Source organism: Psammomys obesus, unplaced genomic scaffold (genome assembly GCF_907164565.1).
Source record: "Psammomys obesus unplaced genomic scaffold, mPsaObe1.curated_primary_1811, whole genome shotgun sequence".
NCBI lineage: Eukaryota > Metazoa > Chordata > Mammalia > Rodentia > Muridae > Psammomys > Psammomys obesus.
The window spans coordinates 3,063,166-3,090,680 of NW_026585987.1; the positions used below are offsets into that span (position 1 = coordinate 3,063,166).

The 27,515-nt window shown below is 40.1% G+C and overlaps 1 protein-coding gene across 2 annotated transcripts in view; it reads right to left on the reverse strand.

Annotated features, from left to right (window-relative positions):
* The window catches only part of Drosha (drosha ribonuclease III), a 108,726-nt gene that overhangs the window by 27,030 nt on the left and 54,181 nt on the right, over positions 1 to 27,515 (reverse strand). The window contains exons 17-26 of one of the 2 annotated variants that reach the window (XM_055601080.1): positions 26,606 to 26,706; positions 24,896 to 24,995; positions 22,407 to 22,514; positions 16,389 to 16,496; positions 15,782 to 15,920; positions 15,213 to 15,273; positions 8,039 to 8,098; positions 6,538 to 6,637; positions 3,003 to 3,105; positions 1,147 to 1,217 (exon numbers count right to left, since the gene is read on the reverse strand). In XM_055601080.1, coding sequence (XP_055457055.1) covers positions 1,147 to 1,217; positions 3,003 to 3,105; positions 6,538 to 6,637; positions 8,039 to 8,098; positions 15,213 to 15,273; positions 15,782 to 15,920; positions 16,389 to 16,496; positions 22,407 to 22,514; positions 24,896 to 24,995; positions 26,606 to 26,706 — 951 coding nt within the window. Of the gene's footprint in view, positions 1 to 1,146; positions 1,218 to 3,002; positions 3,106 to 6,537; positions 6,638 to 8,038; positions 8,099 to 15,212; positions 15,274 to 15,781; positions 15,921 to 16,388; positions 16,497 to 22,406; positions 22,515 to 24,895; positions 24,996 to 26,581; positions 26,707 to 27,515 lie in introns of both variants that reach the window. The other variant, XM_055601079.1, reaches the window with a different exon arrangement.

Genomic DNA, 27,515 nt, shown 5'->3' on the forward strand with positions numbered 1-27,515 from the left:
AGAACACAGGATACAAAACTGTGGAGAAGAAGCACAGGGTGGATGCAGGTTAAGCCAGGACAAAGGAGCAAGGGAAGCAGAGGTGAGGGAAACACGGAAGGCAGGGAAAAGGCTGCTGAAACTGCCAACAAAAGATAGAGGCCAGAACACGAGATTTCAGAATTGAGAAAAAAGCCCTAAAATCCATGCCACCTGCTACAGACACAAAGGAAGATGCACAGTTGTTTGTGTGTAGAACACAATGGGGGCCACAGGTCTGCAGGTATTTCTCGTTTCATGGGCAAATACACAAATATAAAAATCAATACATATCTACAAAAAGAAACTTAATTCTTGGACATAACATGGAGGTCACGTGTCTAAGAGTATTGACTTTTAACTATATAGAGTAATATGGTAATAACACCAGACAGCTGTGCAAATGGAGGTTTCAAAAGGGCTTATAACACTGGCATCCATGTTCTTCATTCCTCCACAGGGGTAAGTCACTCAATTATGATGACATTTCAATGTGGAATACAGAACTGCCTTTGCCTTTTAATATTAAATTGACTTGTTTTGGTAAGGAGAACATGTGGGGTGCTCCAGCAACAGTAGAAACGGTATCTCTGGCAATAGATACATTAGTAACACAAACTATCTTAAAACCTTACAAATTGCTTTAGAAAAAAAAGTTCTCCTAGATTCTATTTCTTCATAGACCCATCAGAAGCTTCTGTCTAAAGAAAATGTATTTTCCTAGTCTACACAATTTATAAAAACCCCCAAACAAAACAAAACAAAAACAAACCATGAAACCATGAACAGACTAACATCTTTAACTGAGCCTGCATGGGGCAGGTACCCACTTCTTAAAAAGTGTAAAATCATATTATGTTGTGAGAAACTACACAACATAATAATTCCCATTGTATTTATAATGCATATTTAATCTGGAAATGACCATAAGGAAAGGTGAAGGAAAACCTGCTGCAAAAAATGTCACACAACGCTCACACCGTCAAAAGTGGAATAAGATGATGCTGATGGACCTGGTATCCACCGCCTATGAAAGACCTGGCATTTGTTTTTTTCTAGTCTCTTTAAGAAACCAAACTTCTGTACTGATATACAGCCGAGAAAAAACAGAAGACTGAACATGAATACCGGATCATTGAAGAGTAAACGTCCAAATAACTGCTTGGCTTCCTCCAGGCTTCCCTCCAAGTACACAGCTCCTAGATGAAAGGAAGTGGATGTCAAAAGGAAGGCTGCATTAATATTCAGAGAAAATTACACAACTCTATAAAAAGCAAAAAGGCAAGCCAAAATCCGTTACAGAAGAAAGCCTAGGAGCTAAGAGGAGACTGTTTTAAAGGTAACATTTTCCTGCTTTTAGCTATGCTTTTGTGCTAAAATTCAGACTAAAATATAAATTTAATTCACTAAAACTTGTAAGCAGAAGAGGCTAGATATGAACTCTCATAAAAGATGTGGCATATACCCCATTGGGGAGACAATATGTAACCATACTAAAGAAAACACTTAGATTCAGTTACTGTTTTTATAGTGCATGTTTTAAAACAAACACATACATGCTAAGGGAAAAAAATATAGATGAAATTTAAGTCTAGACCAATGAAGGCTACTAAAAATAAAAAACTGGGATAAGCTACACTTTTAATTTGAAATAATTAAGCACTGTAAATGCTTACTTAGCATTAATCATAAGCTGTAAGTACTATAGTAACAGTTTAACTTAGTAGCAAAATAAACCTAGAGTAGAAAAGTCATATTTTCCTGAAATCAAAATGTTATATTTGTCTTCAGAATGGCTACTCATCCATGTACAATGTTAAAATGCTAATAACTACGAGGCTTTTCATCAATAAATATTACTAAATGTATCAAGAGTTGTAAGCAAGGTGGATACAACAGCAGCTATGGCTCAGGGGCTGCTGGCTCCAGGCTGACTGCGCCACAGTCCTCTCTTCCCCTTCATGGGGCAGCTCAGGAGTCACGGGATTCAGGCTCAGAGCCCACTGCTGGGTACTCTTCTCTGGATTGGGTGCTGTCAGGACTGGGGAGATTCTTCCAAGAGCTCCTTGAGGAAGTGACACTATTTCCATGTCTGACAGGGAACTGAAGAGCAGAAGTTGGCTCTCTGACAACTGACAGACTAAGGAACTGAATCATTTCTTCAATACTGAAGCCAAACTGTAACAAATATCATTATGTGGACAAGGCACAATAATCCCATGTGACAAACTCACTGGAAAAACAGACACTGCTGGGAAAGAGTGCATAATTACTAACATTCTTTTGCCACTGTTATCAATATGAAACTATAATAGGAAACTTTTGTGTTCATTTTTAAGGGGGCAAAAAAAAAATTACAACGGACTTTGAGAAATAAAATGTACTAAATAGTTTACTTAAAATCAAGAAACTGTCAATAGATTATAACATTTTACTATAAAGTTCATTTCAGTTAGCAGCAAACTAATTCTCCATTAGTTTTCCTGAACTAGCAGGTAACCATATGCTGTAGATATAAAGCATGGGTGACAAGTGTCTACATCAGTCTTGCTTTGCAAAAACAAACAGCACTTAAGTAGATTCAAGACGTAGGATTTTTTGTTAAGACCTAGAATTTTAAAAAAGATTTTGTTTTTCAAGATAAGAAAAGCTTGTTAGCAATTTAAAACATATTCAAAAGCCACACTGACTTAGGTCCCATTGTGTGTGTGTGTGTGTGTGTGTGTATCAAAACTAAAAAACAATCTATCTACATATAAATTCACTTCAATTAAAAAACACTAAGCATGACATCAGATACCATGAACTCAATAACTAGGAAACATAACTGATCCCTCGGAGACACTGAAATAATGACAGAACAATGTGGTGGGTGCTTGCATGCTTCAGGAACAAGTGATTCTACTGACAGCTTCTACACCAACTTTCACGCACTCTCCAACAAGTTCATTACACCCAAAAGGAAGATTTTAAAGGGAAATTACCTATCAATGCTTCAAAACAATTGGCCATTGCATGTCGGAGGTCTGATTCTCTGCATAGGTCGGGCCCGTGGGCATATAGCATGAATCGATCCAGTTCAAGCTTCTACAAAATCCAAATGACAGAAAGTGAGACTGCTTGCCAAAATAACCCTGTATCTCATGGGGAAAGGTGTGATGGGAAAACGCACTGATCTTATGCTGGCTTATCAGGAGCTTAGTCTACCATTCACTAGAAATCCTCATGGTTCAGTCCTGACCAGCTGAAGTAGTGCCCAAATTTCAACAGTCAGATTTTCAGAAACGACTGGATCCAAGTGCAAACAAAGTATGAGACTGTACTGAAAAAGATGCTGCTACAAGGACAGGGATGTCTGGATTCACCTGGAGGACACAAACCTAACTCAATGGCCTAACCAAGAGTCTTGCCTCTTTGATACAGAGTAACAGGACACAGATGACATCTGTACTACACAGAACAAGTGAGGACTTCAAAAATACTTTCAGCTACAAATATTTAGCTGGGTGACAATTTGAGGAGCTCTGTGTTTTGTACACACATCCCTTCTAAGAGACTCTCACACCCACCTCTCTTGGGCACACTAAGTCTTGCCACATAATTGATGGATTAATCTTAAAAGTTTTATATCATCTGGATTTAACAGTATTTTCTTTATGGATATAGTCTTAAAAAATGTCTGACCCAGTATTAGTAATAGGACTTACCAACCCATTAGTTTCTACTTCTTTTATAGTTGTTTACATTTGATAGCCTTACCCTTATCTTCCCTTTATTTTTGGAAGACAGAGTCTCACTGTGTGCCCATGGGTGGTTTAGCTCTCTTCACCTTCTAATTCAGACCTGGCTTCCACCACCACGCCCGGACCTTTACATTGGTTTCCACATCTACTCATATCCGAATGTACAATTAAATATAAGACCTTTCAGAGCTAAACCCAAACAAATAAATGTTTCCTTATAAAATTCCTGAGACTGAAGGGATATTTTAATAAAAATACAAATATTACATAAATGTGATAAATATGTTTCCATTTCCATAAAGTTAAAATTTAAAATACTTACTAAACAAAGTAGGAAACATAATGTGGAATAAGATACACGCCAGTGAACAAGCTAACCCAGTTGGAATTTCACCCGTCTTTGGATTAGACATTCAGATTCTATGTCTCACTCTCTACCCTAAGCATCCACACCCACTTATATTGGAAACACTGCCTAAGAATCTGGAGTAGAAAATATACTCAAATCAGCTTTGACTACCACAAATATAACAGCAGAAAGTTCCTTAAGAAACAAAAAACACTTGATCCCAAAGTGCCAGAGTTTATACTAAAATATGTAAACTTCATCTGTTTCCCAGGCTCACTGGGAAAATACAATTGCTTGCTATCTCTGGAGTCCTTGTTGAGAGCAGACTGCAAACTGCACTTCTATGCTATGAACAACTATTCTGAGTGCTGAGAATTTCCGACTGTTCACACTCCCCCGTCTCTTATCCATGCTTTTCTATGCAGGCGTCAGTAGACCTCTTAAAGGAGAGTGAGCACTAGGGCTGAAGCAGTTAAGAGTCACAGCAGTGGTCACTCCCCAGCAGTTGCAGGGCCACTGCTCTAGAAAAAGGTGGGACCACCATGGCCTTCTGAGACAAATGCGGCAGGGAAGCCAGGTGACAGGGGACCAATCATCTAATTTCAGTCTGCGGAACTTTGTTAGAAGATAGTCACTTATCATGTGCTCCTACATTTGTCTGCTCCTACGAAGACTTATATTTAATTGTCTATTATGATAAGACATAAGTAACTCCAGAAATCAAAGTAAAGGATATAGCTGTAGACTCCGTATTTTAAGCACTTTAATTCCAAGTCACAGAACTGTGCTAGGGTGGATTTGTTGAAATAAAACTTTAAGGCAATCCCTAAAGGGAGAGATTGGCCAGTCAGTCATTGTTCATGGCTCTGTGAAGCAGCCAATGTGTTATGTAATGACTTGGTTTCAGGCTACACATGGCTACAATTTCCTACACATGGTAAATATTTCCCCCACTGTCATGGCTGTGTCTGAAGAACAGTTGAGCAGTTTCACTATGACACAAACTGAAAGGAAAACATAGATGGATGGGCTGACAGCTCTTGAATACTATGTACTTCCAATCATGAATATGAACTACCAGGAAGTATTTGAAAAACCAACTAAAACACCATAACAGTTTTAAATAGCACGTGGATTTCTCTCACTGGAAGGCTGCTAAAATCAAGTTAGTTTACCTAGTTGCTTATAGTTTTCCATTAGGTAGTCTCATTTACATTCAAGGTATTTTATAGCCTATCATTGTAACTGTGATGGTACTACACAAAATAAAACAATGCTTTCTTGCTAACACAAAAATCATAGGCAATATTTTGCTAGGTTTTTAATTTTATTAATATCTTGACATAATCAAATCAACAAGCCATTCACAAAACTACTCTTTTCCAACTTTTATATCAAAATGAAAAGGTTGGAAAAGAAACCACTTAAGGCAAAAGCAAAAGAAAGCTTTTTCAGTAGACACTGACATCAAAGGTCTTAAAAATCATTCTTTCTCATGTTGCATAAACTCAAAGGCCTATAAAATATGAAAATTTATCATTAGAATAATGATTAACACTAAAAATATCTAGCTACTGTAAATTTATTGCCATCTTTGTGATTTCTATCAACAAGGGTCACAAAACCCACTCTAAACAGACTCATGAAAACTCTAATCTTATTTAATTCTCATGTGTAGTGGAAACAATGTGGTTCCCACCTCATAAACAAGAGAGCTGAGGCTTGGGAAGAAAACAGCTCACTTACTGCCACCCCATACATAAAAAAAGAGATGGGCAGAAGCCTAACGGGGTCAGCCAAAGCGTCCATGTTCCTATTGCTACAAGATACCACTACAAGCCATCACAGTAAACAGAAACAGCAGAGCAGACCAGGGTAGAAAATCGAGCAGGAGTCTGAGTTAAGCAGAGGTTCTGTTAGCCACTCAGCCAAGTCAAGAAGGCAGGCAGACCACCTAAATCCAAAATCTTAATTAATGGGATTCATGATTTAGAGATTCTCAAAGGTCTAAAAAGTTTTCCTTTTGGATGGGAAGTGTCTGAAGTATTCTGTTCAGATCTATAATTCTGTCTGTTCACATAAATTAATAAACAAATGTAATACAGAAATATTATACAAAATATTTCATTTCTTTTGCTTTGCTACCATGTTACTTTCCCCCCAAATGTTTAGCCTGCTCATGTACATCTGTCAGTTTCTTCCTCATCTGTTCTCAGGTTACCTCACTGTGGAGTTCATTAGCTGCTGGTGAAATTCACAAAGGTACAGACCAAAACAAGCAAGCAAACAAAAACCCCACTATGGTCTGGTCTATTAAATATGTTTCCCCAATATACTCTCAAGAATGGTTCTTTCAGCTGCACACTTCTGTGGCCTCCAGAAGTCAGTGCCAGACTCTACTCAGTCACTTCAGATGGCTGACAATACCTTTGCAAGCATGGCGAGGTGCTGATTCTGAACGATGGCAGTCCGATAGGTTGCCAAGCCTCCTTCTTCCAAACTGGGAAACAGATAGTACAGGTGGACACTGCCGGGGGGGTTGGGGGGGAACAATCGAGCATATAAATACGCATCACAAAACTGTCTGTGGCTCTTCAATGCAGAGACAGAGGTGACACCGCATCTGCAGGATACTAGTAGAACTGAAGTAACCTAAAGAGTGAATTATTCACAAACGCACTAAAAGCAACATTTACTCATATGTCTATATATATTCCCATTAAAACATTTCTCTGGAGACAGACATTAGGACTCACATCCATAATCCTTAGCATTCGAGAGATAAGACAAGAGAATCACCACAAGTTCAAAGTACATGGCAGGTTCTACACCTGTCAGGGCTAGACAGTTAAGACCATAGCTCAAAAAGCAAAGGCCAATGAAAAGATTCCTTTGAAATCTGATAAAGACACAATCCGTAACACTTTAATGACTAGTGAGAGCAAAGTGAAAGCCTGAAAATCTGAAAGTCCATACTTGGGACTATAAACAGATGATTTTCGCTGCCTATGATTACGGGTGGCCCCTGAAAACAATCCCAGGAAGCCTGGATTAGCAATGCAGTGGTAAAGTGTCCGGAAACACAGCAGCCAGGAGCAGAGCAGTGACACTATGGCAGGTTCTATGCAATGGTGAGTGAAGGGAACTCAAGGGTAAAAGCCCACACAGAAAACCGCGCTGGGTCACAACTGCAGCTGCCCTCTCCTTGGCACACCATTTCATCAAACCTGCTGTCTATGAGTACAGCTAAGCTCACTTAAGTCTTGGAGTATTAGGAAATGGCCCCTTCTCTTTATGTCCTTCTTAGGAAAACAACTGACCTAAAGAATAAAAATAGTTCAAGATTCTTCCAAGGGAAGCAAGTGTCACCTCCCTTAAGAAAAAGATTGTGAGCATGGACAAAACACATTTTCCAGCGCCTACCATCAATAAAATGTGTTAAAACACACACACACACACACACACACATACACACACACACACACACACACACACTATACATGCACACCCCTAGTCATTAAAATTACTTGTAAGCTTTACTTCCCTCAAGATTAGAAAGACAGAACAGGATCAAAGGCAAATCCTGGAAGATGAAATGACATTTTAAAATATCATCCTTTCCCTTTCAAATGGAATATAAGCTCTGAAGCATCTAGACCAGGACCAGCTGATCTCCTGTGGCTGTAAGCAACTTTAACACATGCTTGACAGGACAGAGACACCAGCCTTTCATCTTGTAATCTCACTCATTACAGCAGCAGCAAGAGCAGTTGTCAGGCTGAGAGCCACAGACATGTGGCTTTTAAGCTTTCCAGAAGAGAAAATACACGGTGTTTCAATGTCTTGCTTGGCTAATTACAGAGGAAGTAACATAAGTATGCAACCTATCAAACATGATTACTAGGGCGGGGCGAGGAGACCTCCTTACCTGGTCAGAAACTCCACAACAGCATCTCCCAGGAACTCCAGCCTTTCGTTGTGATTAATCCTACAAAGAAAATTTAAAAGATCATTTAAGACAGCACATTTAGAGTCAGTGAAATGACTCAATAGGTAAACCTGTTGCTAGGAAGCCTGATCACGTAATTATAAATCCCAGGGCCTACATGGTAAAAGGAAAGAATAACTCTAGACAAACTATTCATAGATCTCCATGTATGTGACATGACAGGGACACACACACTAGATAAATATAATTTTAAAAACTTTTATTTAAAAAAAAAACCAAAAAACAAAACAAACAAAAACCTCCTATATATATATATATATATATATATATATATATACTTTCCTTCCCTATCTCTTCAAAAAGGGAAACTTTAGAGTTAGTTCACTGAGTAATCCAACACCTCATAGCCTTACCTCTCATACTCAAGAGCAATGACTACCCTATCTTTTTCTTATCCTGAAATCACCCAGGTTCCACCTAGTAGGAAGGTGTGGTGGTGAATAAGGGTGGCTCTTATTTGAAAGGATAGTATATTTGAATGCTTAGGGAGTGGCCCTATTTGAAAGGATTATAAGGTTAGGAGGTGTGGCCTTGTTAGAGAAGGGGTGGGGCTTTAGGTTTCAAAAGTCCATGCCAGGTCCAACATCTGTCTGTCTCTCTGTCTCTGCCTATGATCAGGATGCAGCTCTTAGCTACTGTTCTAGCACCTGTCTGCAAGATACCATGCTCCTCATCATAATGACAATGAACTGAACTCTGAAAACTGTAGACAAGCCCCCAACTAAATGCTTTCTTTCGTAAGAGTTGCTTTAGTCATGGTGTCTCTTCATAGCAATAGTAAAGGGACTAAGAGAAAAGAGAACGGGTTTCATCCCACCATACTACATGGCTCCAACTTCCAAGCCTAACGCTTTTCCCCTAGAAACAAAACTAAAAAGCTTCCAGAGAAGTCAGGGTTCTGGCACACAATTTCCATGCTGCTATTGGGAGAATCAGAGAAAGGAGAATGCATTCTAGAAGAGGTCCCGAGACAGCATCTTACCTCCTCACTCAACTTACTGTCTAGTCCTTTAAAACAGGCCTAACCTATTTGCTACCTCACTACCTGCTGCTATCCTCACCCACCTGTGTGTTGGCATCCTGTTCCAAACTGCTAGATCTCTACAAGGAGTACTGCATGGAATAGTCCAGTTACTGCCCCTCTTTAAGCCAGGCTTTCTCCCTCCCTAGAACTTTCCACTCTCTACCCCTCTTCCCTCAAGGGTTCAGGAAATTCTATGAAATCTGGCCTGATGATGCCCCTCATCACCATGATTAATCCTCTCCCCAGTACACAGATTATACTTTATCTATTATACTTTATCTATATGATAAAGCAACATCTATAACAAAGTCATCCTGAAAACCTCAGTTGATGGTTTATATTTACATAAACCAAAAATGGGGAGTGAATTCCATTCTAGATACTATTATGCTGGTCAACAACTAATCCAACAGTTTTTCTAGAAAAGGGACAGAGTGTGGTGGTTTGAATGAGAATGGCCCCCCTAGGCTCATAAATTTGAACACTTGATCCCCAGCTGGTGGAACTATTTGGGAAGTACTAGGAGGAGTGGCTTATTGGAGGACATGTGTCACTGAGGGTGGACTTTAAGGTTTCAGAAGCCTATACATACTATTCTTAGTGAGTTCTCTCTTCTACGGTTCCAGCACCATGACCCCTGGCTGCCATGATCCCATCAAAACCGTCATGGCCTCACCCTCTAGAACTGAGAGCCTCAAATCAAACACTGCCGTTTATAAGTTGCCTTGGTCATGGTGTTTTGTCACAGCAGTTTAACAAGCAACAAAGACACAGGGTAAGTAAGCTACCAATGCTCACAGCAACAGAAAGCCTTCTGTCCCTTCCACTATTTATACTTTAACAAGCTTCTTCACCAATAAAACAAGATCCAGGGTAAGATGTTTGCAGAGCAGTGAACAGTCTCATTTTGAGAACTGAATTGACAGAGGCATTATGAAATTAAGACCAACTGTCACAATCATACCTCAAAATTTGTCTAAGGAATTCAATGCACCTCATAAAAAATACATAATCTTCCTACACCAGCACACAGTCTAGGGTGCCATTTATTCCATACAAAACTGTTTTGGCATGAGCCAAATCCAAGAATTTACACACAATATTTTCTCAGAGTCTCAAGCAGTGACTTATTAGGCAGATCTATAGGAACCTTAAAGGTCAAGGGAAACTCCTACCATCCTTAGGAACTTCTCTCACTGTAAGTACCTGCATTTGAGGAAAGGAGAGAAGACGCCACAGCCTCATCAGATCTCAGGCCCACAGGATTTGTCCCCATCATGTGAACAATGCTGGGTAGAGAGTAACAGAGGTAGACTCTGACCTTTGGCTTACACACACACACAGAGGCATGTGCATCTGTACACAGATGTACACACACATACCACACACACAAATATTATTTATTGTGAACAGTAATTCTTTGCTTTAATACTTACTTACTGAAGAATCTTCTCTGTGAAAAGAACTGGCTACAAGATGAAAAGGGGGGAAAAAGAGCAAGACCATGAACCTTCAAAACCCTCACTGTCTAATAAAGAATATTAGCTCTGTAGCATGATCAGAATACTCAAAAGAACAACACATGTATCATGGAAGAAACACCAGCAGGATTTCATGAGGCCATCTGGGCATTCCAGAAGTAAAATGACAACCGGCATGTGAGGAAGAAAAAATGCCTGACAACTCAGAGAGCCTGCGGCTCTCCACATGAAGAAGACATGCCTGTAAACATAGTCCAGGGCCTGGTCACATGAGTTGTGACTGCCAGGAGGTGGCTTAGCCTTTGCTCAGTTGGTGAAAGCTCCAGAACAGACAACTGCTAAGATCTTAAACCGAGGCTCAGGGTTATTAAGATGTCTAATACAACAGCAGCTCCAGGGCAAACAGGCAGAATGTGGCCAGCCAATCATAATTGTACTGCAGGGTAGGCAGAGGGTCCAGGGGACCGGAAGGAAAGTTCTGACTTAGTAGACCGAAATTCTGGCTTGGGTGCCTTCCTTCTTCTTCCCTCGATCAGTATTAGAAACATTCTCTACAGAACCTCTTGCTTGAGATCTAACCAGCAATTCTTAAGACTCCTGGGAAGACTGCTTCAAAGATAAGCAAACGCTTCCAAAAAGCAAAGACAACTGCATCCCATTTATAACAGCAACTAAGAAGCAAACAAAGAACAGGGCAAACAGTTAAAAGTCAACTCAATTATTCAAGTGCACAGTACAAAACTGACCTATAATCCCGAAACAACTGCCTGATCTATCCTGAGCCCCGTGGCAGTTTGCACGCTTCACTTTTTGATCTCCACTAAAGCACTTATCAGAGTCTCTCCTATATAATTCAGGTTTCTAGGATTCTCATCCAACCCTAGGCAATCAAGCCTCCCCGATGAGTGGGGGTTTTGTGGTAGTTGGCTTTGGATCCCCTAAAATGCCTACAAACTGCCTCAAACTAAAAGTCTCTGGATAAAAATCTGCTGAATTAAATTTGCACGAAGCTTCTTAAGCCCGGCTTCTGTGGCCACACGGCTGCAGGCATAAGAGCGGCCGCCACACAGCAGACCCTGCAGCGAGGCCAGGGGCCTCTTTCATTTCAGACACGTGAGGTCAACTCCACATCCACAAAAACCATATACTCACAGGAGAAGTCAAAGAATAAGAAGCTATTAGTTCTCTGTCAATGGTAGCATGATAGCATTCCGCCCATTCCCTCCGGGTTGCTGTGGCAGTCAGCTAACTAACTACTTTTGCTGCCTCAGTTTTAGATCTTAGCTGCTGTCTACTCTGCAGCTTCAAAATGGCAAACCCAGAAATGACATAACTCTTGAGATTTCATTCTGTCTGCCAAGCTACTCCCACCTCTCCCCTTCAGGCCTCTCTCCTTCCACTCCGGTTTATAGTCACACACATTCAAACTCATACTCCTACACACTCTCTGGAAGTGGAATCCAGAGTGTTATGAATGCCGGGCTTGCACTACCAGACAGCCACATCCCCACAAAGCCTATCTCTTTGAATAGAAGAGGAAGAGGAGGAGGGTGCCCTGCGACTTGAGCAATGATTGCCATCAAAAGATATACAACAGTGTGGTGGGCGTAGATGCTGTACTGTCACCTGTGATGTGCTTTGTCAGGGAACTGTCCAGGGTTCCTCTACTAAGAACTAGTCATGAGGAGCTAGAGAGATGGCCTAGTGACTAACAGCACTGGATGCTCTTTCAGAGGACCTGGGTTCGATTTCAGCACCCACAGGATGGCTCATAACTAACTTTCTATAACTCTAATTGCAAAAGACCTGACACTCTTCTGGCTTCCACCAGGACCAGCCACATACATGGTAGACACACTTTTTGGCAACACACCCATACATATAAAATAAAAATTACAAACAAACCCATAACTGGTCATCTCAGGCCAGTGGGATGGCTCAACAAGTAAAAGCACTGGCTGGCAAGGTTGATAATCTGAGTTGGACCCCTGGATCCATGTGCTGGATGGGAAGAACACATTCCCTGCTAGCTGTCCTCTGACCTACACACACACAGATACACGGACACAGACACAGACACACACCACAGTATGTGTGCCCTGCTCCCTTAAATGAAAATATAATAAAAGTGTAAAGAACTGGTCATGTGGCTTCCCTAATATGAAAGGTAAAAACAAAAGCAGGGCTGGTGTAAGCCCCAGGGTGTGACTGCTGTTGAAGTGGTTCTTCTGTAATCTCAGACTATGAAAGAATGCCACAGCACTGCTTCTTCTTGTACTGGTGTTATTGGCTTGTTTGTTTGTCGACGTTGCTTTTTGTTTTTCAAGACAAGGTTTCTTTGTGTAGTCTTGGCTCTCCTGGAACTAGCTCTATAGATCAGGCTGGCCTTGGACTCAAGAAATCTGCCTGCCTCTGCCTCCCGAGTGCTGGAATTAAGAGCTTGAGCCACCACCATGCAGCTTTTCTTTGTACTTCTTAATTGAAGAGAAAAAAAAAGGGGGGAGGGGTTTGAAGCTAAGACAACCTCAAAAGAAAGAAATCTGAGACAGGCCAATTGAAGAGAAAAACTGGCACACAGGCAAAGCCCCTCTAAACTACAAATCCAACAATAAGACTGTTCCCTATCTCAATGGTCCTAGTTAGCTTGAACTGTCATCTTGACATAGCCAAGACTAAACCTAAGAAGGAAGTCTCAGCTGAGGAACTGCCCAGATCAGACACACCAGTGATCTTTTCTATGAAGGAATGTCTAAGAGGGTCCAGCCCACCGCAGGCAGCAGTGTTCATGGGCAGATGGTTCTGAACTGTATGAGAAAGCTAATTAAACATGAACCTGTCTGTGGTTTCTATTTCAAGGTCTTCCCAGATGCTGCCCTGACTTCCTTCAATAATGGACTGTAACTAACCCTGTCCTTCACTAAATTCCTTTTGGTCAGACTGTCTTTATTTTAGTATTATTTGAATCACAATAACAGTGGTAAAACTAGAACATAAAACATTTCAAGCAATCATATCAGTACTCTTAAAATTTTTTGAATTTTGCAACACTTAGACTTTTGGATTAGAGCTACTCAAAAGTGATAAAGTCAATACAGTATTCCAAAGTGTTTAAAAAATTCAAACTTTGAAATGTTCTTAAATGTTTCTGGTGCCAAGCATTTCAAATAACGAATCATCAAGCTGTATGAAGGACAGAAAAGGAAGCTGTGGAGGAAGGCAGCTTTTACGCAACTGCTTTATCTGTATACTTGAGCCTAGATACAGGGAGTGACAGCCAACACCATTAAACATTCCCACCTCCCATTATAAAAAGGAAGCTTCCCGCAAGCAATACATTTAACTGGTCTTCAGAATACAGTCCACTCTACTTCACATACAAACTAATCCTCCTGCCAGTGTCTCATGACCAACCAGACATGTGATTCTATTCAGTTTTTAGGAGTATGCAGCACATGCTTCCTGGGAAGGAGCAACCGTAGAAGAGTCTGCTATGACTTACAGTTTAAGAACAGATACAGCACATGCTGGTGAGGAAGGCACACCAAGAGGTGCAGAGAGTAGCTGCTCACATTGCACCTGCCACTAGGGAGTACTGATAGACAGGAAGTGGGCTACAAAACCTCAAGGCCTACTCAGAGGATCCCATTTGCTCCAGTAAAGTGCCATTTCTTAAAGGCTCCACAATTTTCCAAAGAGTGCCACCAGCTGGGGACCATATATTCAAGCACGAGAACCAAGGAGGGATAGTTTCCACTGAAGCCAGAACGTGATGCGAAGCTCACTGAGATCAGCTCACTTCCCCCCAGGCTCTTCAAGGACTCCAAGCCAAACAAAAAAGATGATGTCGATAAGGGTATCTTTTGTGAAATCAAGAAATAAGGAAAATCTACCAATGGCTTGTCTTAATGCAATAAGGCAGAAACCAAGAGAGGAAGTGCACACACAAGTGTACAAACACACTCACTGTATGTGCACACACTACACTACATACACAGCAAAATTTTAAATTAAAATGTTTTTTAAGAGACAGAGGAACACATTAACACTGCTGTTATGAATATAAAATGTTATAGCCACCTGAAGGAAAAACAAAAACAATAAACAAAAAAATAGTACCTTGAAAGATAAAACAGTTACCACATGACCCCAGAATTCCATTCCTGGATAAATATCAGAAGTCAAAGCACATGCCCATGAGCCCATCAACCACTAAATAAATAAACAAAACGTGTTAGATTTCACACCATGGGATATTATTTAGGAAGATAAGAAATAAGGAATAATTGCCCCAGACAAATGTTATGTCAAGGGAAGTAAGCCACAGAAGAGTGTGCTGCTGCTCACTCAAACTGTTCAGAAAGACATTAGCTAAGAGCGATGGTTGTTTAGGGCTGGGGAGCCTGAGGGATCCCAGGACTACTCGTGGGCATAGGGTATTTGTTTTGGCACGGTGAAAATGTCCTGAAAGTAGACAGCCTCAGCTGAAGAATTTTATGAATGTCCTCTCCAACCATCTAAAGTGTACACTTGAGGTGAGTAAATTACAGAATATGAACATGACTTCTTATAAATCTCCTTAAGAACTTACCTTGAAGGAGTTGGATCATCTTGGCCGAGGCGTGACATAATATTTATTAGAGTATTAATTCCTATTTTAAAAAAACACAAAGATACAAATAAATAATGTACGAATAATTTTAGAACATCAAATGATATATAGAAAGGAATTTTCCTCACCCCAATTTGACATTAAGAGGTTTAATACCTGCATTCAAGTACTGAATTGAAGAACAAACATTTTCTAAAATATGTGCCTGTCTTTATTATAAAGCTCTACATAAGCCAGGCAGTGTTGGCACATGCCTTTAATCCCAGTACTCAGGGAGGCAGAGGCGGCCAAATCTTTGTGAGTTCGAGACCAGCCTGGTCCACAGAGTGAGTTCCAGGACAGCCAGTACTACATAAACCCTGTCTCAAAAGACAAACAAACAAAAAGCTCCACCCAAAGTGAATGTTACTCAATATGCATAAGATTCAGGAAAGAGAAGGATTACAGAGCCACCAGGGAACCAGCCTGAGAAGGGCAGAATCTGGACCTTAGGAAGCAGCACAGGGAAGACAAAGGGACAGCAGTATCTTACAGTCACCCAAACAAACCTTTTTTCCGCATGTGCATGTGATGAACTTTTCTGTCTCCATATTTGGGCTGTCGGATTCCACAGTTAGACAAAGAATTCCTGGCATGATCAGGATTCATTCCAAAATTTAAGTGATGACTTGGATGAGTCATGGCCAGCTACGGTTTCAATGAAACAAGGTAGTTTAAAAACTCAACACAGAGGCATCACCTTATAATACTCCAAATGAAACATTTAAGGGAACTTAGCTCCTTCAGAATCAAACCTGCAGACCTGTGCTACAAGCTCTTTCGAAAACAACCCTAACACCCAATCCCTTTCAGGGGAGGATTAGAATCCGGGATTGTAGAAAGCCATAAACAAGGGAATTCTGAAAACACTGACTGTTGACAGACAGGCTGCAGCATTAGTGTACTTTTGTAGGAACAGCCTCAAATAAACATGAGGGGAAGGGCTTGAAGGCAGCCAAGGCACAGAGCAGGGAACAGGAGAAGGTTGGTTGTATCTCAAAAAAAATCTTTGTCATCTCCAAAAAGAATCCACTATAACATTTATAATCTGCGGCGCGAACTCTTTCAGCCTTACTGTGTGACTTCAGAAATGTTCTGTGACATAGCAATTCTTACCTGTAGTAGACACCGGTCTTGGAAAGTATATCCTATCAACTTGTCCAAGTGCATTAGGCACTGATGGTATCGGATATGATGAGTCAGAACAGGTAACATCATTGCATGCTGGGAAAAAAAATTCAATATATTTAACTCTATGAAAATTCATAAAAACATTATGTTTATCCTACAACAAATAAGAACAATTTTCTCATTCCAAATTCCATCTCATAAAGTCCTAAGGCAGTTTACTGCCTGCCAGGAGCAATATACTATACTTCCTAAGTCTCTGGATCCAGAATGTCTAGATCCTGTTCTACCACTCATTCACTGTGTGACTTGGGGCTATTTTATTCTGCCTGTTTCCTCACCTGTAAAATGAAGATAATAAATATAGCTAACCTCAGGGTCAGTTAAATGAATAAAAAGTGTAAAACTCTTATTTTTCTCGTGTGTGTGTGTGTGTGTGTGTGTGTGTGTGTGTGTGTGTGTGTATGTGTGTGCACTCACACGTATGTGCCTATGTGAATGTCCAAAGTCAATTCAGGTGTCCTCCTCTGTCACGCTCGTCATTTTCAGACAGTTCTCATAGGACATAGAGGTCATTATTTTGACTAGACCATCTGGCTAGCACATCCCAGGGATCTGCCTGTCTCTCAAGCATCACCTGGGTTACAGGAATATGCTACCCCACCCAGCTTTCACAAGGGTGCTGGGGACCTGAACTCAGGTCTTGATGCTTATAAACTATTTTACACACTAAGCCACCTCCCCAGCTGCACTTATTTATTTATTTATTTAATTTGTTATTTTTAATCCAAATTTAAATTTATTTGCCATATACCTAAGTCTAAGTTGGAATTTGCTATACAGAAGGATGGCCTTGAATCCTTCTTGAATCCTCAGAACCCTCCTACCTCAAGCTTCTAAGTGCTGGGATTGTGGGCATCTTCTAAGGACTATCTCTGGGTCGGTGAGTACTCAGCAGCACAGCCTCAAGTAAGTCTTTCTGTGCCTCTCTGTCTCCAATTTCAAGGGAATAAACTAAGACACATCTGTACATTATAGGGACAAGACATTGGGCATCAAATTAAAAAAAATTCCATGTATGAAATTTTAATGTGTGCATAAAGTCCTAAACCTTACCATCATCCTTTACGACTATCTCAGTCACATAATCTACCAAAGCTACACTAACTTTAACATTTACTCATGAAACATTCAAAGACAGCCTTTATAAAACCACCAATATAGTCAAGATAACTGAGGACGTGGAACTTGAATCATTGTTTCAATCACTTTTCATCTGGCTAAAGATTCTTTATTGGGAGATGGTTTCATGAAAGGCATATTTTTTTCTTTAATAATGCTTCCCTAGAATTCAATAAAATGAAGGAATCATTCTTATTCATCTGTGGGTACAGCCCACAGAATGACTGACAGATGCTTTTCATTTTGGTCTCTGATGTATTTTAAGCTGGCATTAGTAAAAAGATACACAAAAATGGGTCTACTTGAAGCTACAGAAATCAGTCTTATCTTAGTAACTTAAAAAGAAACATTAGTTCTGCCAAATGGGACAAAAAGCCTTTCTTGCTAGTGCAATTCAGTAAAGTATCTACTGAGCAAGCACAAGTGTAAGGCTTCCCTGTATCTGTGGAAGATAAAAAAGATGACTACACAGTTTTTGCACCAAAGGCTTCCAAGAAACACACCATGACATATGTCGTCACTTTGTCAATTGTTTTTCTAAATGTAATGCCTAAAAAAATATGACAATTTGCACACAAAACATGCAGCCAATATAATACCATTTGTAGCCACATAAACTGCATGAAGCTAAGGAGAGCTGATGTTAAGTGTCAAACTATAATTACCAAGCATCTTTACTTCCCTCTTAAGCCATAGCAGGCGCTTGTGCTTATTTATAAGGAAGAGAGAAAGACAGAGACACACATACACACACACACAGAGAAAGAGCTCCTTTGCAATACTGTGTATAGTTTTCAAATTTCAAGTGTATAAGTCAAACTCTGATGATCCTGACACCTGGATGAGAAGCTACCAGCAGTGAATGGATGTGGAGGGAAGGCCATTTTTCCGTTGGTGGAAGTCGGGAGGGGGGTGGGCCAAGATGCTGGTGTTTGCCCAATGCCCTAGTAGATGACCCTACAGGTATACACACTAATTGGACTTAATTCACTATTAAAAAAGAAAAAGGGAAAAAAGTGACACAAAGTTGGGAAGGAGATAGAAAAGAGGCTGGGGTGGGGTGGGGCTTGAGAGACAGAGTGGGGACAGATATGGCCATGAAGCATTGTTTATATGTATGTATTCAACTTTCAAAAAAAATAAAAATATAAAGGTAAAAAAAAAAAAAAACTAACAAAATCAAAGATCCCTGAATAGAAGCACAAGTAAAGAAAAAGAACTATGGTAGTGTCAGGATCTGCAGAGAGTAACTGGGTTTGGACAGGCCAAAGATGGAAGAACTCAAAGATCAGCAGTATGTGTTCAATGGTGCATACGAGCAAAACCAAAGCTGCCTCTGCAAACTCAATTCCGTAGGTGAGGACAAGGGACAGTTCAATAGTGCAGGAGCAACCAAACCCTGTACTCTCTGCCTTGGGTGCAGAAGCTGCTTATGGAGGAAGTGCTGTCATAAGAGGGGGAAGGAGACAACACAGGGCCTAATTAACACAGGGCAGGGAAGCACAACAGATAGTTCCCAGCGTAAGGCTGTGACATTCTGCAGAAACACAAAGATCTGTCCTGGCTTCTACTGCCTTCCAGAATGTACAAGAAAATATTTCACTGATCTTGCTTAATTTAAGCAACTTAAAAAATTTACAGAACTACAGAGAACAATCATAAATAAGTCTCATCTAAAGATGCCAATAGAAAGATGTAAATAATATTTTTAAAAAACTAGAAGAAATTAAGGAAATGAAAGCTACAAATGGAAATCATGAAATTTGTAGGCAAATGCATGGAACTAAAAAAGACCATCCTGAGTGAGGTAACCCAGAAGAAGAAAGACACACATGGTATATACTCACTTATAAGGGGATATTAGACATATAATATAGGATAAACATGATAAGATCTATAGTCTTAAAGAAGCTAAGGTTGGAGGACCAACCCTAAGGAAGATGCTCAGTCTTCATTCAGAAGAGCAAACAAGATAGACATCCAAAGCAGGAGAAGAGAGGGAATAGGACAGGAGCTTACCACAGAGGGCCTCTGAAAGACTCTGCCCAGCAATGTATCAAAGCACATGCTGAGACACATGGCCAAACTTTGGGCAGAGTGCAGAGAATCTTATGGAAGAAGCAGGAGATAGAAAGACCTGGAGGGGACAGAAGCTCCAAAAGGAGACCAACAGAGCCAACAAATCTGGGCCCAGGGGGTCCTGCAGAGACCGATACTCCAACCAAGAACCATGCATGGAGAGGACCTAGAAACCCTGCTCAGATGTAGTCCACAGGCACCTCAGTCTCCATGTGGGTTTCCTAGTAAGGGGAGTAGGGACAGTCACTGGCATGAACTCAGTTGCCTACTCTTTGATCTCCTCCCCCTAGCAAGGTGGCCTTCTTAAGCCACAGAGAAAGAATATCCAGACAGTCCTAATGAGACCTGATAGGCTAGGATCAGACAGTAGGGGAGTGCAATAGGAGTGCAATAGGAGAGGGTCATAGGGGCAGGAGAGGAAGGGAGGGTGGGACTGGGAGGAGATGAGGGAGGGGCCTACAGCCGGGATACAAAGTGAATAAATTGGAATGACTAATAAATAAAAATTTTTAAAAATGATAAAAAAGTTTCATAGAAATGAAAATGATGAGGAGAAAGGAAGATCTAAGAGAGAGAACTCCAAAAAGCATAGCCCAGCTGTGAAGGGGCACAGACAAAACTTAACCCAATGGGCAGTCATGATGAGGTGCATGCAGCATAAAAGAACTAGCATACAAATTGGGAGGAGAGGCACACACACCTAGACTCCGTGCACTCAGCAGGCTGAAGCAGGAGGCTGTGAGAGACCCTGTGCCAAAACATAACTAAAAGTAAGCAAGAAGCAATGTGAACTGAGGGTGCCATGTCAGTGAGATATAGGAAGAGTGAAGATTGTAAGAGCAAGCAGGGAGTAGCTATTTCCAATAATAACTTTTTTTTTATTTTTTTAAGGCAGGGGCTCAAAACTTCAAAACTGTGCTTAGGAAAACCAAGTAAAACCAAGTAGGAAAGAAACCAAGAAAAACAGAACATGACTTCTGGACCTATCGCCCATCATCCACTAACTATTTTGTATCTTGTCACAAATGGGCTCACTGAAAGTTTTTTTGAAAATATACTTTAGAGTTAGCCAAATATGTAAGTTAAAACAAACAAACAAAACAAAACAAAAAACTGGATATAGGGTCAGAGATCTCATCAATTGAGAGCACTTGCTGCTTGTTCTTGCAGAGGACCTGAGTTTAGTTCCCAGCACATACATGGGGGGCTCAAAACCATCTGTAACTCTAATTCCAGGTAATCTGACAACTTTTTCTGACCTCTATAGGCTCTTCACATGCATGTAATGCACATGCATACAAGCACACATGCAGGCAGAGCACTCCTACAAATAAAATAAAGTAAATAAATCTAAAAAAAAAAAAAGGCCATTCCCACTGAAGGTCTCAAAGATCTCTTCCAGTTCATTGTATCAGGTTCTCAGAACTGCCACCACAGTGCTGAAGATAAAGCCTAAGATCTCATGAATGCTAGGCAAGTACTCTACTAACATCTTGTAACATCCAAAGCCAAAAAGTTCATGATTCTTAAATACTCAACTGTGAGCTGTCACTGAGATCAACAAGATATTTTTGGTAGCCTACTCCCCAGTCTGTTCATTATCTGTGCTTTCATCTTAAAATATCACATTTGGTTCTGGAGAAATACTACCAACCAGAAAAATAGGTGGTGACTTCAAATAGTCTGAGGCAGAATCAAAGCTAGTAAAATAATCACATTTTAAAGTAAGAAATATTGTCATGCTGGGCATGGAGAGGCAATGCATATAATCCAAAAAAGGAAACTTGACACCTGGCAAAATACTATGGTGGCTGACTATTCCACAACAATTTCCAACTCTTTAATAATACATCAAAAGCAGTTCATCTTAATGCAAAATTAGTTAGCTTTGACAATCACTCAGAATATCAATCATTTAACAGTATTTTTAATAATTTGTAAAATCCCACTGTTCAATATAATTAAACGGCAACATGAATTTTAAAAAATCCATTACAATGAAAGGAATACTTGCAAGCGCATAACCTGAATTTATTAAAATACATTCTACATTAAACGGATACACGGAAGCTTGGAAGTATTTTTTGTCAAAGGCTGAATGAAGCAAACTGTATTACCTGCCCCAATCTGTATGCTCATATACATTAACCAATACCAAAAGAATATGTAAAAAGCCACAGAACATGCCAGTTTGGTGAAACATCAAATCTGATGTAAATTTCAACCACAAGATAGATAAAATGCTTACGAATGAGTCACTGACAAAAGCAGCAATATTTCTCTATTAAGTTTAAGGGAAAAGTACTGTCACTGCCAAATAGGGAATGCATACTGTGTTTACTAATGCCTTCAGTTCTCTACAGTAAGTTTGAGTCATTGGTGCAGAAACTTCATACACTTCCGGTGACTTTCTGTGTAGCTGCTGGACTTTTGCACAAGTTTCTGCACATGTGCTGCAATGGGAAGACACATCTACAGGCAGACTTGCCTTCACCCAAAGACAATGAGATTAATATTACACATATGGCCCTCCCTCCTGTACCTACACACACACACACACACACACAACATGAACACAGAAAATAAGAACAAAACCTAAATAAGCTAAACAGAACCCCGTGTTTGGTGTTCCATTTCACATCAGGGTATAATCCAAAGAAACTTCTCAATTATAAAGAAGCTCACTGCCAACGCCTGTGAAGAAGAGATATGTGGGCATAACTGTTTTCAGAGGAGTGTCATCACCTGACAAACATCAGAACGAATGCCAGTTTTCCAGAATCCTTGGCTACTCAGCTCCACAGTTACTTCCCGTCGCATTGTATTCTTCTGTCGTATTTTCTGGAGTGCTTCCTGGAAAACAGCTCATTATAAGTAACCCAACAGCAGTGAAGCAATACTAAGCATAGCATTGGAAAAATAAGAGTCCCTCAATATTTTCCTTACATTCAGGCACTAAACCATCTTTATGCCAAAGGACAATATTTTATCTGAGATGATGGCCCGGATGTGAGATGCTCTAGATACAAAGCAATTTTTTCTATCAAAGCAATAGTTTCTATTAGCCACGTGACAAAAATTTTATACTAAATCATATTAACCCAGCATGTATGAACAAAACATGCTTTTACAAATGAGAAGCAATATATGGCTTGGATCTGCAGTCACCATTTAAAAAGTGCATTTATAACAAGCCTTGCATTAAGCATTTCCATCTAAGAAAGACAATCAATCAATCTGAGACCTACATGGTTCTAAAAGTTGCCTAATGAGTAAAACCCTTATGCTCTTAATGTATGGGTACATCTTAGGGGGAAGGGGAAAGGCACAGCCAGGCAGAATGGCACAATGGCGCACAATGCACAATAATAACTCTAGCACTCAAAAGGTTGTTAGCAAGAAGACTGCAAATTGGAGTACAACCTAGGCTATAAAATAAGACTCCACTAGAAAAGAGGGGAATAAGTAAAGACAATGTCCTCAAACGCGACCTGTGAGACACAATCAGAAAGGCAGTCTTCCTTTTCACTACCCTTGATATACTTAACTGTACAAAAACGTTGTATTTGGATGCATAAAATTTAATAAAGTCCCAGTAATTCATAATGAAAACAGTAACTACCTACACCTTCACTATTAAGTTCCTGCTACAGGCCACCTACCCGAAGAGGACATTCAAGGGCATAGTTCAGAAGTTCATACAAGCACGCTTAGCTTTGGGTGCACAGTAGGGCACGTAGTCAACCTCTCAGCCTTGGGACCTTCCTTTATAAACACTCTGGCTCAAGTCACACTCAGTGACAAAGCCAGAATTCATATCTTTTCCCAGCTTCTAAGCCTTGTAGTATACATAGTAAAATAATATCTCACTGAGAAAAAGTCTATGTTAATACTAAATGTATTTATTCTTAACATGTAAACTAAAATAGAATAAAGGAATACAGAGAATAAATCTACTCATTATTAAAGAATATGAGATGGGAGATATCAAACTTTACAAAATAAGTTCAATTTGATGGATTAAAAGAATTATAGAACGGTCTTTTACAACCCTAACACCCCAAAATCCTAGGACCCAATGTTCTGCAATGTAAAATTGGGGATAAAGATTGATTTACAAAGTTAAGCCTCTTCTATTTCTACAAAAGGTGTGCTTAAAAGCTGGGGTATAGCTCAGTAGTGAAGTGCTCACCTTGGATGCAAGTGCTTAAGTCTTTGGTAGGGTCACTGATACCAAACCAAACAACAGATATGAGATTCCTAAAGACAGCGATTTTATTAGGAAACTGGCCCTTTGAAGGGTAAAAATATGCTAGAGTGGATGCCCTCACACCCATGCAAACATCAGCAGCACCAACCAGACCCAGTGGTTTAAAAAAAAAAGGCTATATGAAGTTACAAGGGAGACCTGGCAAGAAGGATCTGGGAGCTGCTGGAGCTGGGGGGCACTAACGTGAATTGGATCAAGACACACTGTAGACATAGGAAATTCTCAAGTTAAAAAACCGTTCCAAACACTTAAACAGTATGCAACATTTTTTTTTTTAACTTGAGAATTTCATACACGTCTACAGTGTGTCCTGATCCAATTCACATTAGTCCCCTCACCCCAGCAGCTCCCAGATCCTTCTTGCCAGGTCTCCCTTGTAACTTTATATAGCATTTTTTTTAAACACTGGGTCTGATTGGTGCTGCTGGTGTTTGCATGGGTGTGGAACCCAGGATTGCTGAGACTGAAGCATCAACCAAGAACCATGAACAAACTAGACCTAGGCCCCCTACAAAGATGTAGCCTATGGGCAGCTTAGGCTTCATGTGGGTCCTCTGGTGAGTAAAGTGGGGACTGCACTGGACACAGACTCACTTCCCAGCTTTTTGATCTCCTTCACCTAGTGGGACTGCCTTGCCAGGCCACAGGGGAAGAGGACATGCTCAGTCCTGATGCAACATGATGAGCTGGACTGGATGGAAAAGGAAGCTTTACTTTTTTAAGGAAAAGGGGAGGAGGGATGGGGCTACAACAAGGACGTAAAGTGAATAAAAACAAATGTTTCCTTGAATAGTAAAAGGTTTTAAAGAAGCAACCAATATATACAAGATTACAAAGAGCAGTAACCCTAATTGTTTAAAATCTTTTTAAAATCTTATTCTAGAGTTATAGTATAATGCAACAATCTAAAAATAAACCCTCCATGTGCCATCATCAATTGCCAAGGACTGGATTCAATACCTACCTCCCTCTGAGCCAGCTTCTGTTTGTCAGTTTGTTTGACTTTGGGACTATTTGCTAGGAGGTGGCGAAGTTTCACGTAACTCTTCCATAATTTTTGGTACCTATGAAAAGGATGGATAGTCAGTCACCTTAGACAAAGAGAAGGCAAAAATCTACAGTGAAAATCAAACCAATTATTATAATAAGCCTGCTCAAACATACATACGTTTCTTTAAATACTTTAGTGGCAGAAAAGCTCATTCTAAAGAAACACATGGTTTGAGAGTTCGGGAACTGGATGACCAAGAGTCATCTAGAACCTGGTGATTAAGCGGCTGATAGATTATCTGGATTAAAAGTGAGGTTTAGTCTAAATGGGTGAGTCTCTGGAAACAATTCCACAAAAGAATCATAAAACCACTTCAGCCAATAGAATCATGTTCCATTTCTCAGCATTACCTCTTTATAAGTGAAGTGTTTATTTAAATTTAAAATAAATCTTTTAGGAAAAAAAAATCCTTTTCTTAAAATAGAGATGGTCAGTTCATGAGCACTAGGATGGAGAACCCATTAGTGTGAATCCTCAAGGTACACAGGTGTGTCCACTCTTTAGCTGGAGAGGGGGACAGGCAAAGAGTATGTTCCAGTTTGCATTCACCATAATAAAACTCAGCATGTCTGTGCAACCTAGTATGTGATAACCTGGAGTCACCCTAAGGGACACTGCTAAAGTGATCTGGGAATGCAGAAACTACGTAGCCCTTTATCAGTTCACAGTCCTGCCACAAGAGTCGACGAGAGCCTAATCACATTCTACTAACATTTTTTTGACAAGAAGGGATTTGTCAAGGACTTCCTGCCATGTTGAAACCGCTCCTTTCCTGGCCTGAGCCAGGCCTCTCTCCTTTTCCAACAGTTTTAGAGAACGGAGGAAAGAAAGAAGTACTTACACGGGGCCTGGTTCTCTGCTTCCTACTTTTATCCAAAGAGGGAAAAAAAAGAACAAAACCCTTTAGCCTCTTCTAATATATGTCAGCCAGAACTGCAGTCATGAACTGAAATTCTCCCATGCCCTTTTCTCCCATTATGAATCCTTTTTTAAAAAATAAGTCAGGAAATTGTTTATTTGTCTAAAAGGTAGGAAATCCAAACACACCTGAAAGGTCCTATCTATCTCCATTCCCACATATCCTCATCTTCTCCCAGAAAAATATTAATCTGCCATTTGGAAAAGCCCACATCTACAAAGCAATATAAAGTCTAAGAGTGGGAACACAAGCTATTACATCCCACACAACCCTTGACTCTGTACAGGATCTTCCAAACACCCCCATGCTAGGAACCAATATAGTGCTGCTTGCTCTTAGGGGCACTGAGCAAACTTGAAAACAAAACAAAACAAAACAAAACAAAAGCGAGTAAATATTATATGATTAATAAAGGAAGAGCTCCCTAAAGTTGACATCCATGCAGGATTCTCGATGACAAAACCGGCAGGGAGATTCTACTGAGTCATTTATTGCAGTCGAATGTGTAAAGAAATTCATTTTTCACCAGCTACCAAAACCCGGCTTATAAGTTTGGAAACATGGTTTGTGTCAATTCTTAATTTTTAAAGAAGAGGATGTCCACTAAGGTACTTCCTCGGCTAATTCAGTTGTTAGTAGAAGGTGAGGTTGGCCAAGACAAACACCGAGAAATATCTTACTGTGGGTCTCCTGCATAACTCAACTGTGCAGGGCGTATCCCAAAGTGGACAATAATTGGAAAAGTAATCACTTCGGGGTTGAACTGCTCACGATCCAGTTGATCAATGCGGACAGAGCTTGGTTTCTAGGGAGAAAAGAGTATCAGGATCATTTATTCCCACCAGAAGTCCTTGAGGCACCAACTTTAACCTGAGAAAAGAAATTAAGCGGATTTTTCCCCTCTAAGAAAGATATGTCTCCAAACAGAAAAGTCTTTTAGTATATAAAGTGCTATACTATATAAAAACTGTAATGTCATCCCTGCTAATAAGTCTTTGCCATTTAGCACAGTCAACAGTGATTTGATCTTTTTTCTTCCAGTCTCCCCATAAACCTTTAAAAAGTAAACTTTAAAAGGAGGCCAGATGTAACTTTCCCCGAAGCTCTCTCAGGGGAATGTTCCACATCACAGGGGGAGATATTCAAGCTTAGTCTGTCATAACATCATAGTTAAATGACTAATACACTGCTATTTGACACAGATGCCTCTATTTAAAATTTCCACTAGGTTTTAGTGTACCTTTATGTTCCTTAATTCCACACTTAGATTAAAAGGTGTGGTGACACAATGAATAGCTGACTTTCTTTGTAAGATTTATTTTATGTGTAAGTGCTTCGTAGGCATGCATATGTGTGTGCCATGTGCCTGCCTGGTGCCCTTGAAGGTCAGTGCACTGGATCCCCTGGAAGGTAGGACAAGGTGCCCCTACCTGTCATACAGCCTGCTCAGCCAGCTCACAAATACAACTAAATGACAGAAAGGATAGATGTGCATAAATTAATTCACATTCTTAAAAAATGTCACACTTTTTAAAATGTATGCCACCTATAAATAAAAATCTCACTACTAGCTTGAAAAAAATGATTTTTGCCCTCAAAAAAAAAAAAAAGACG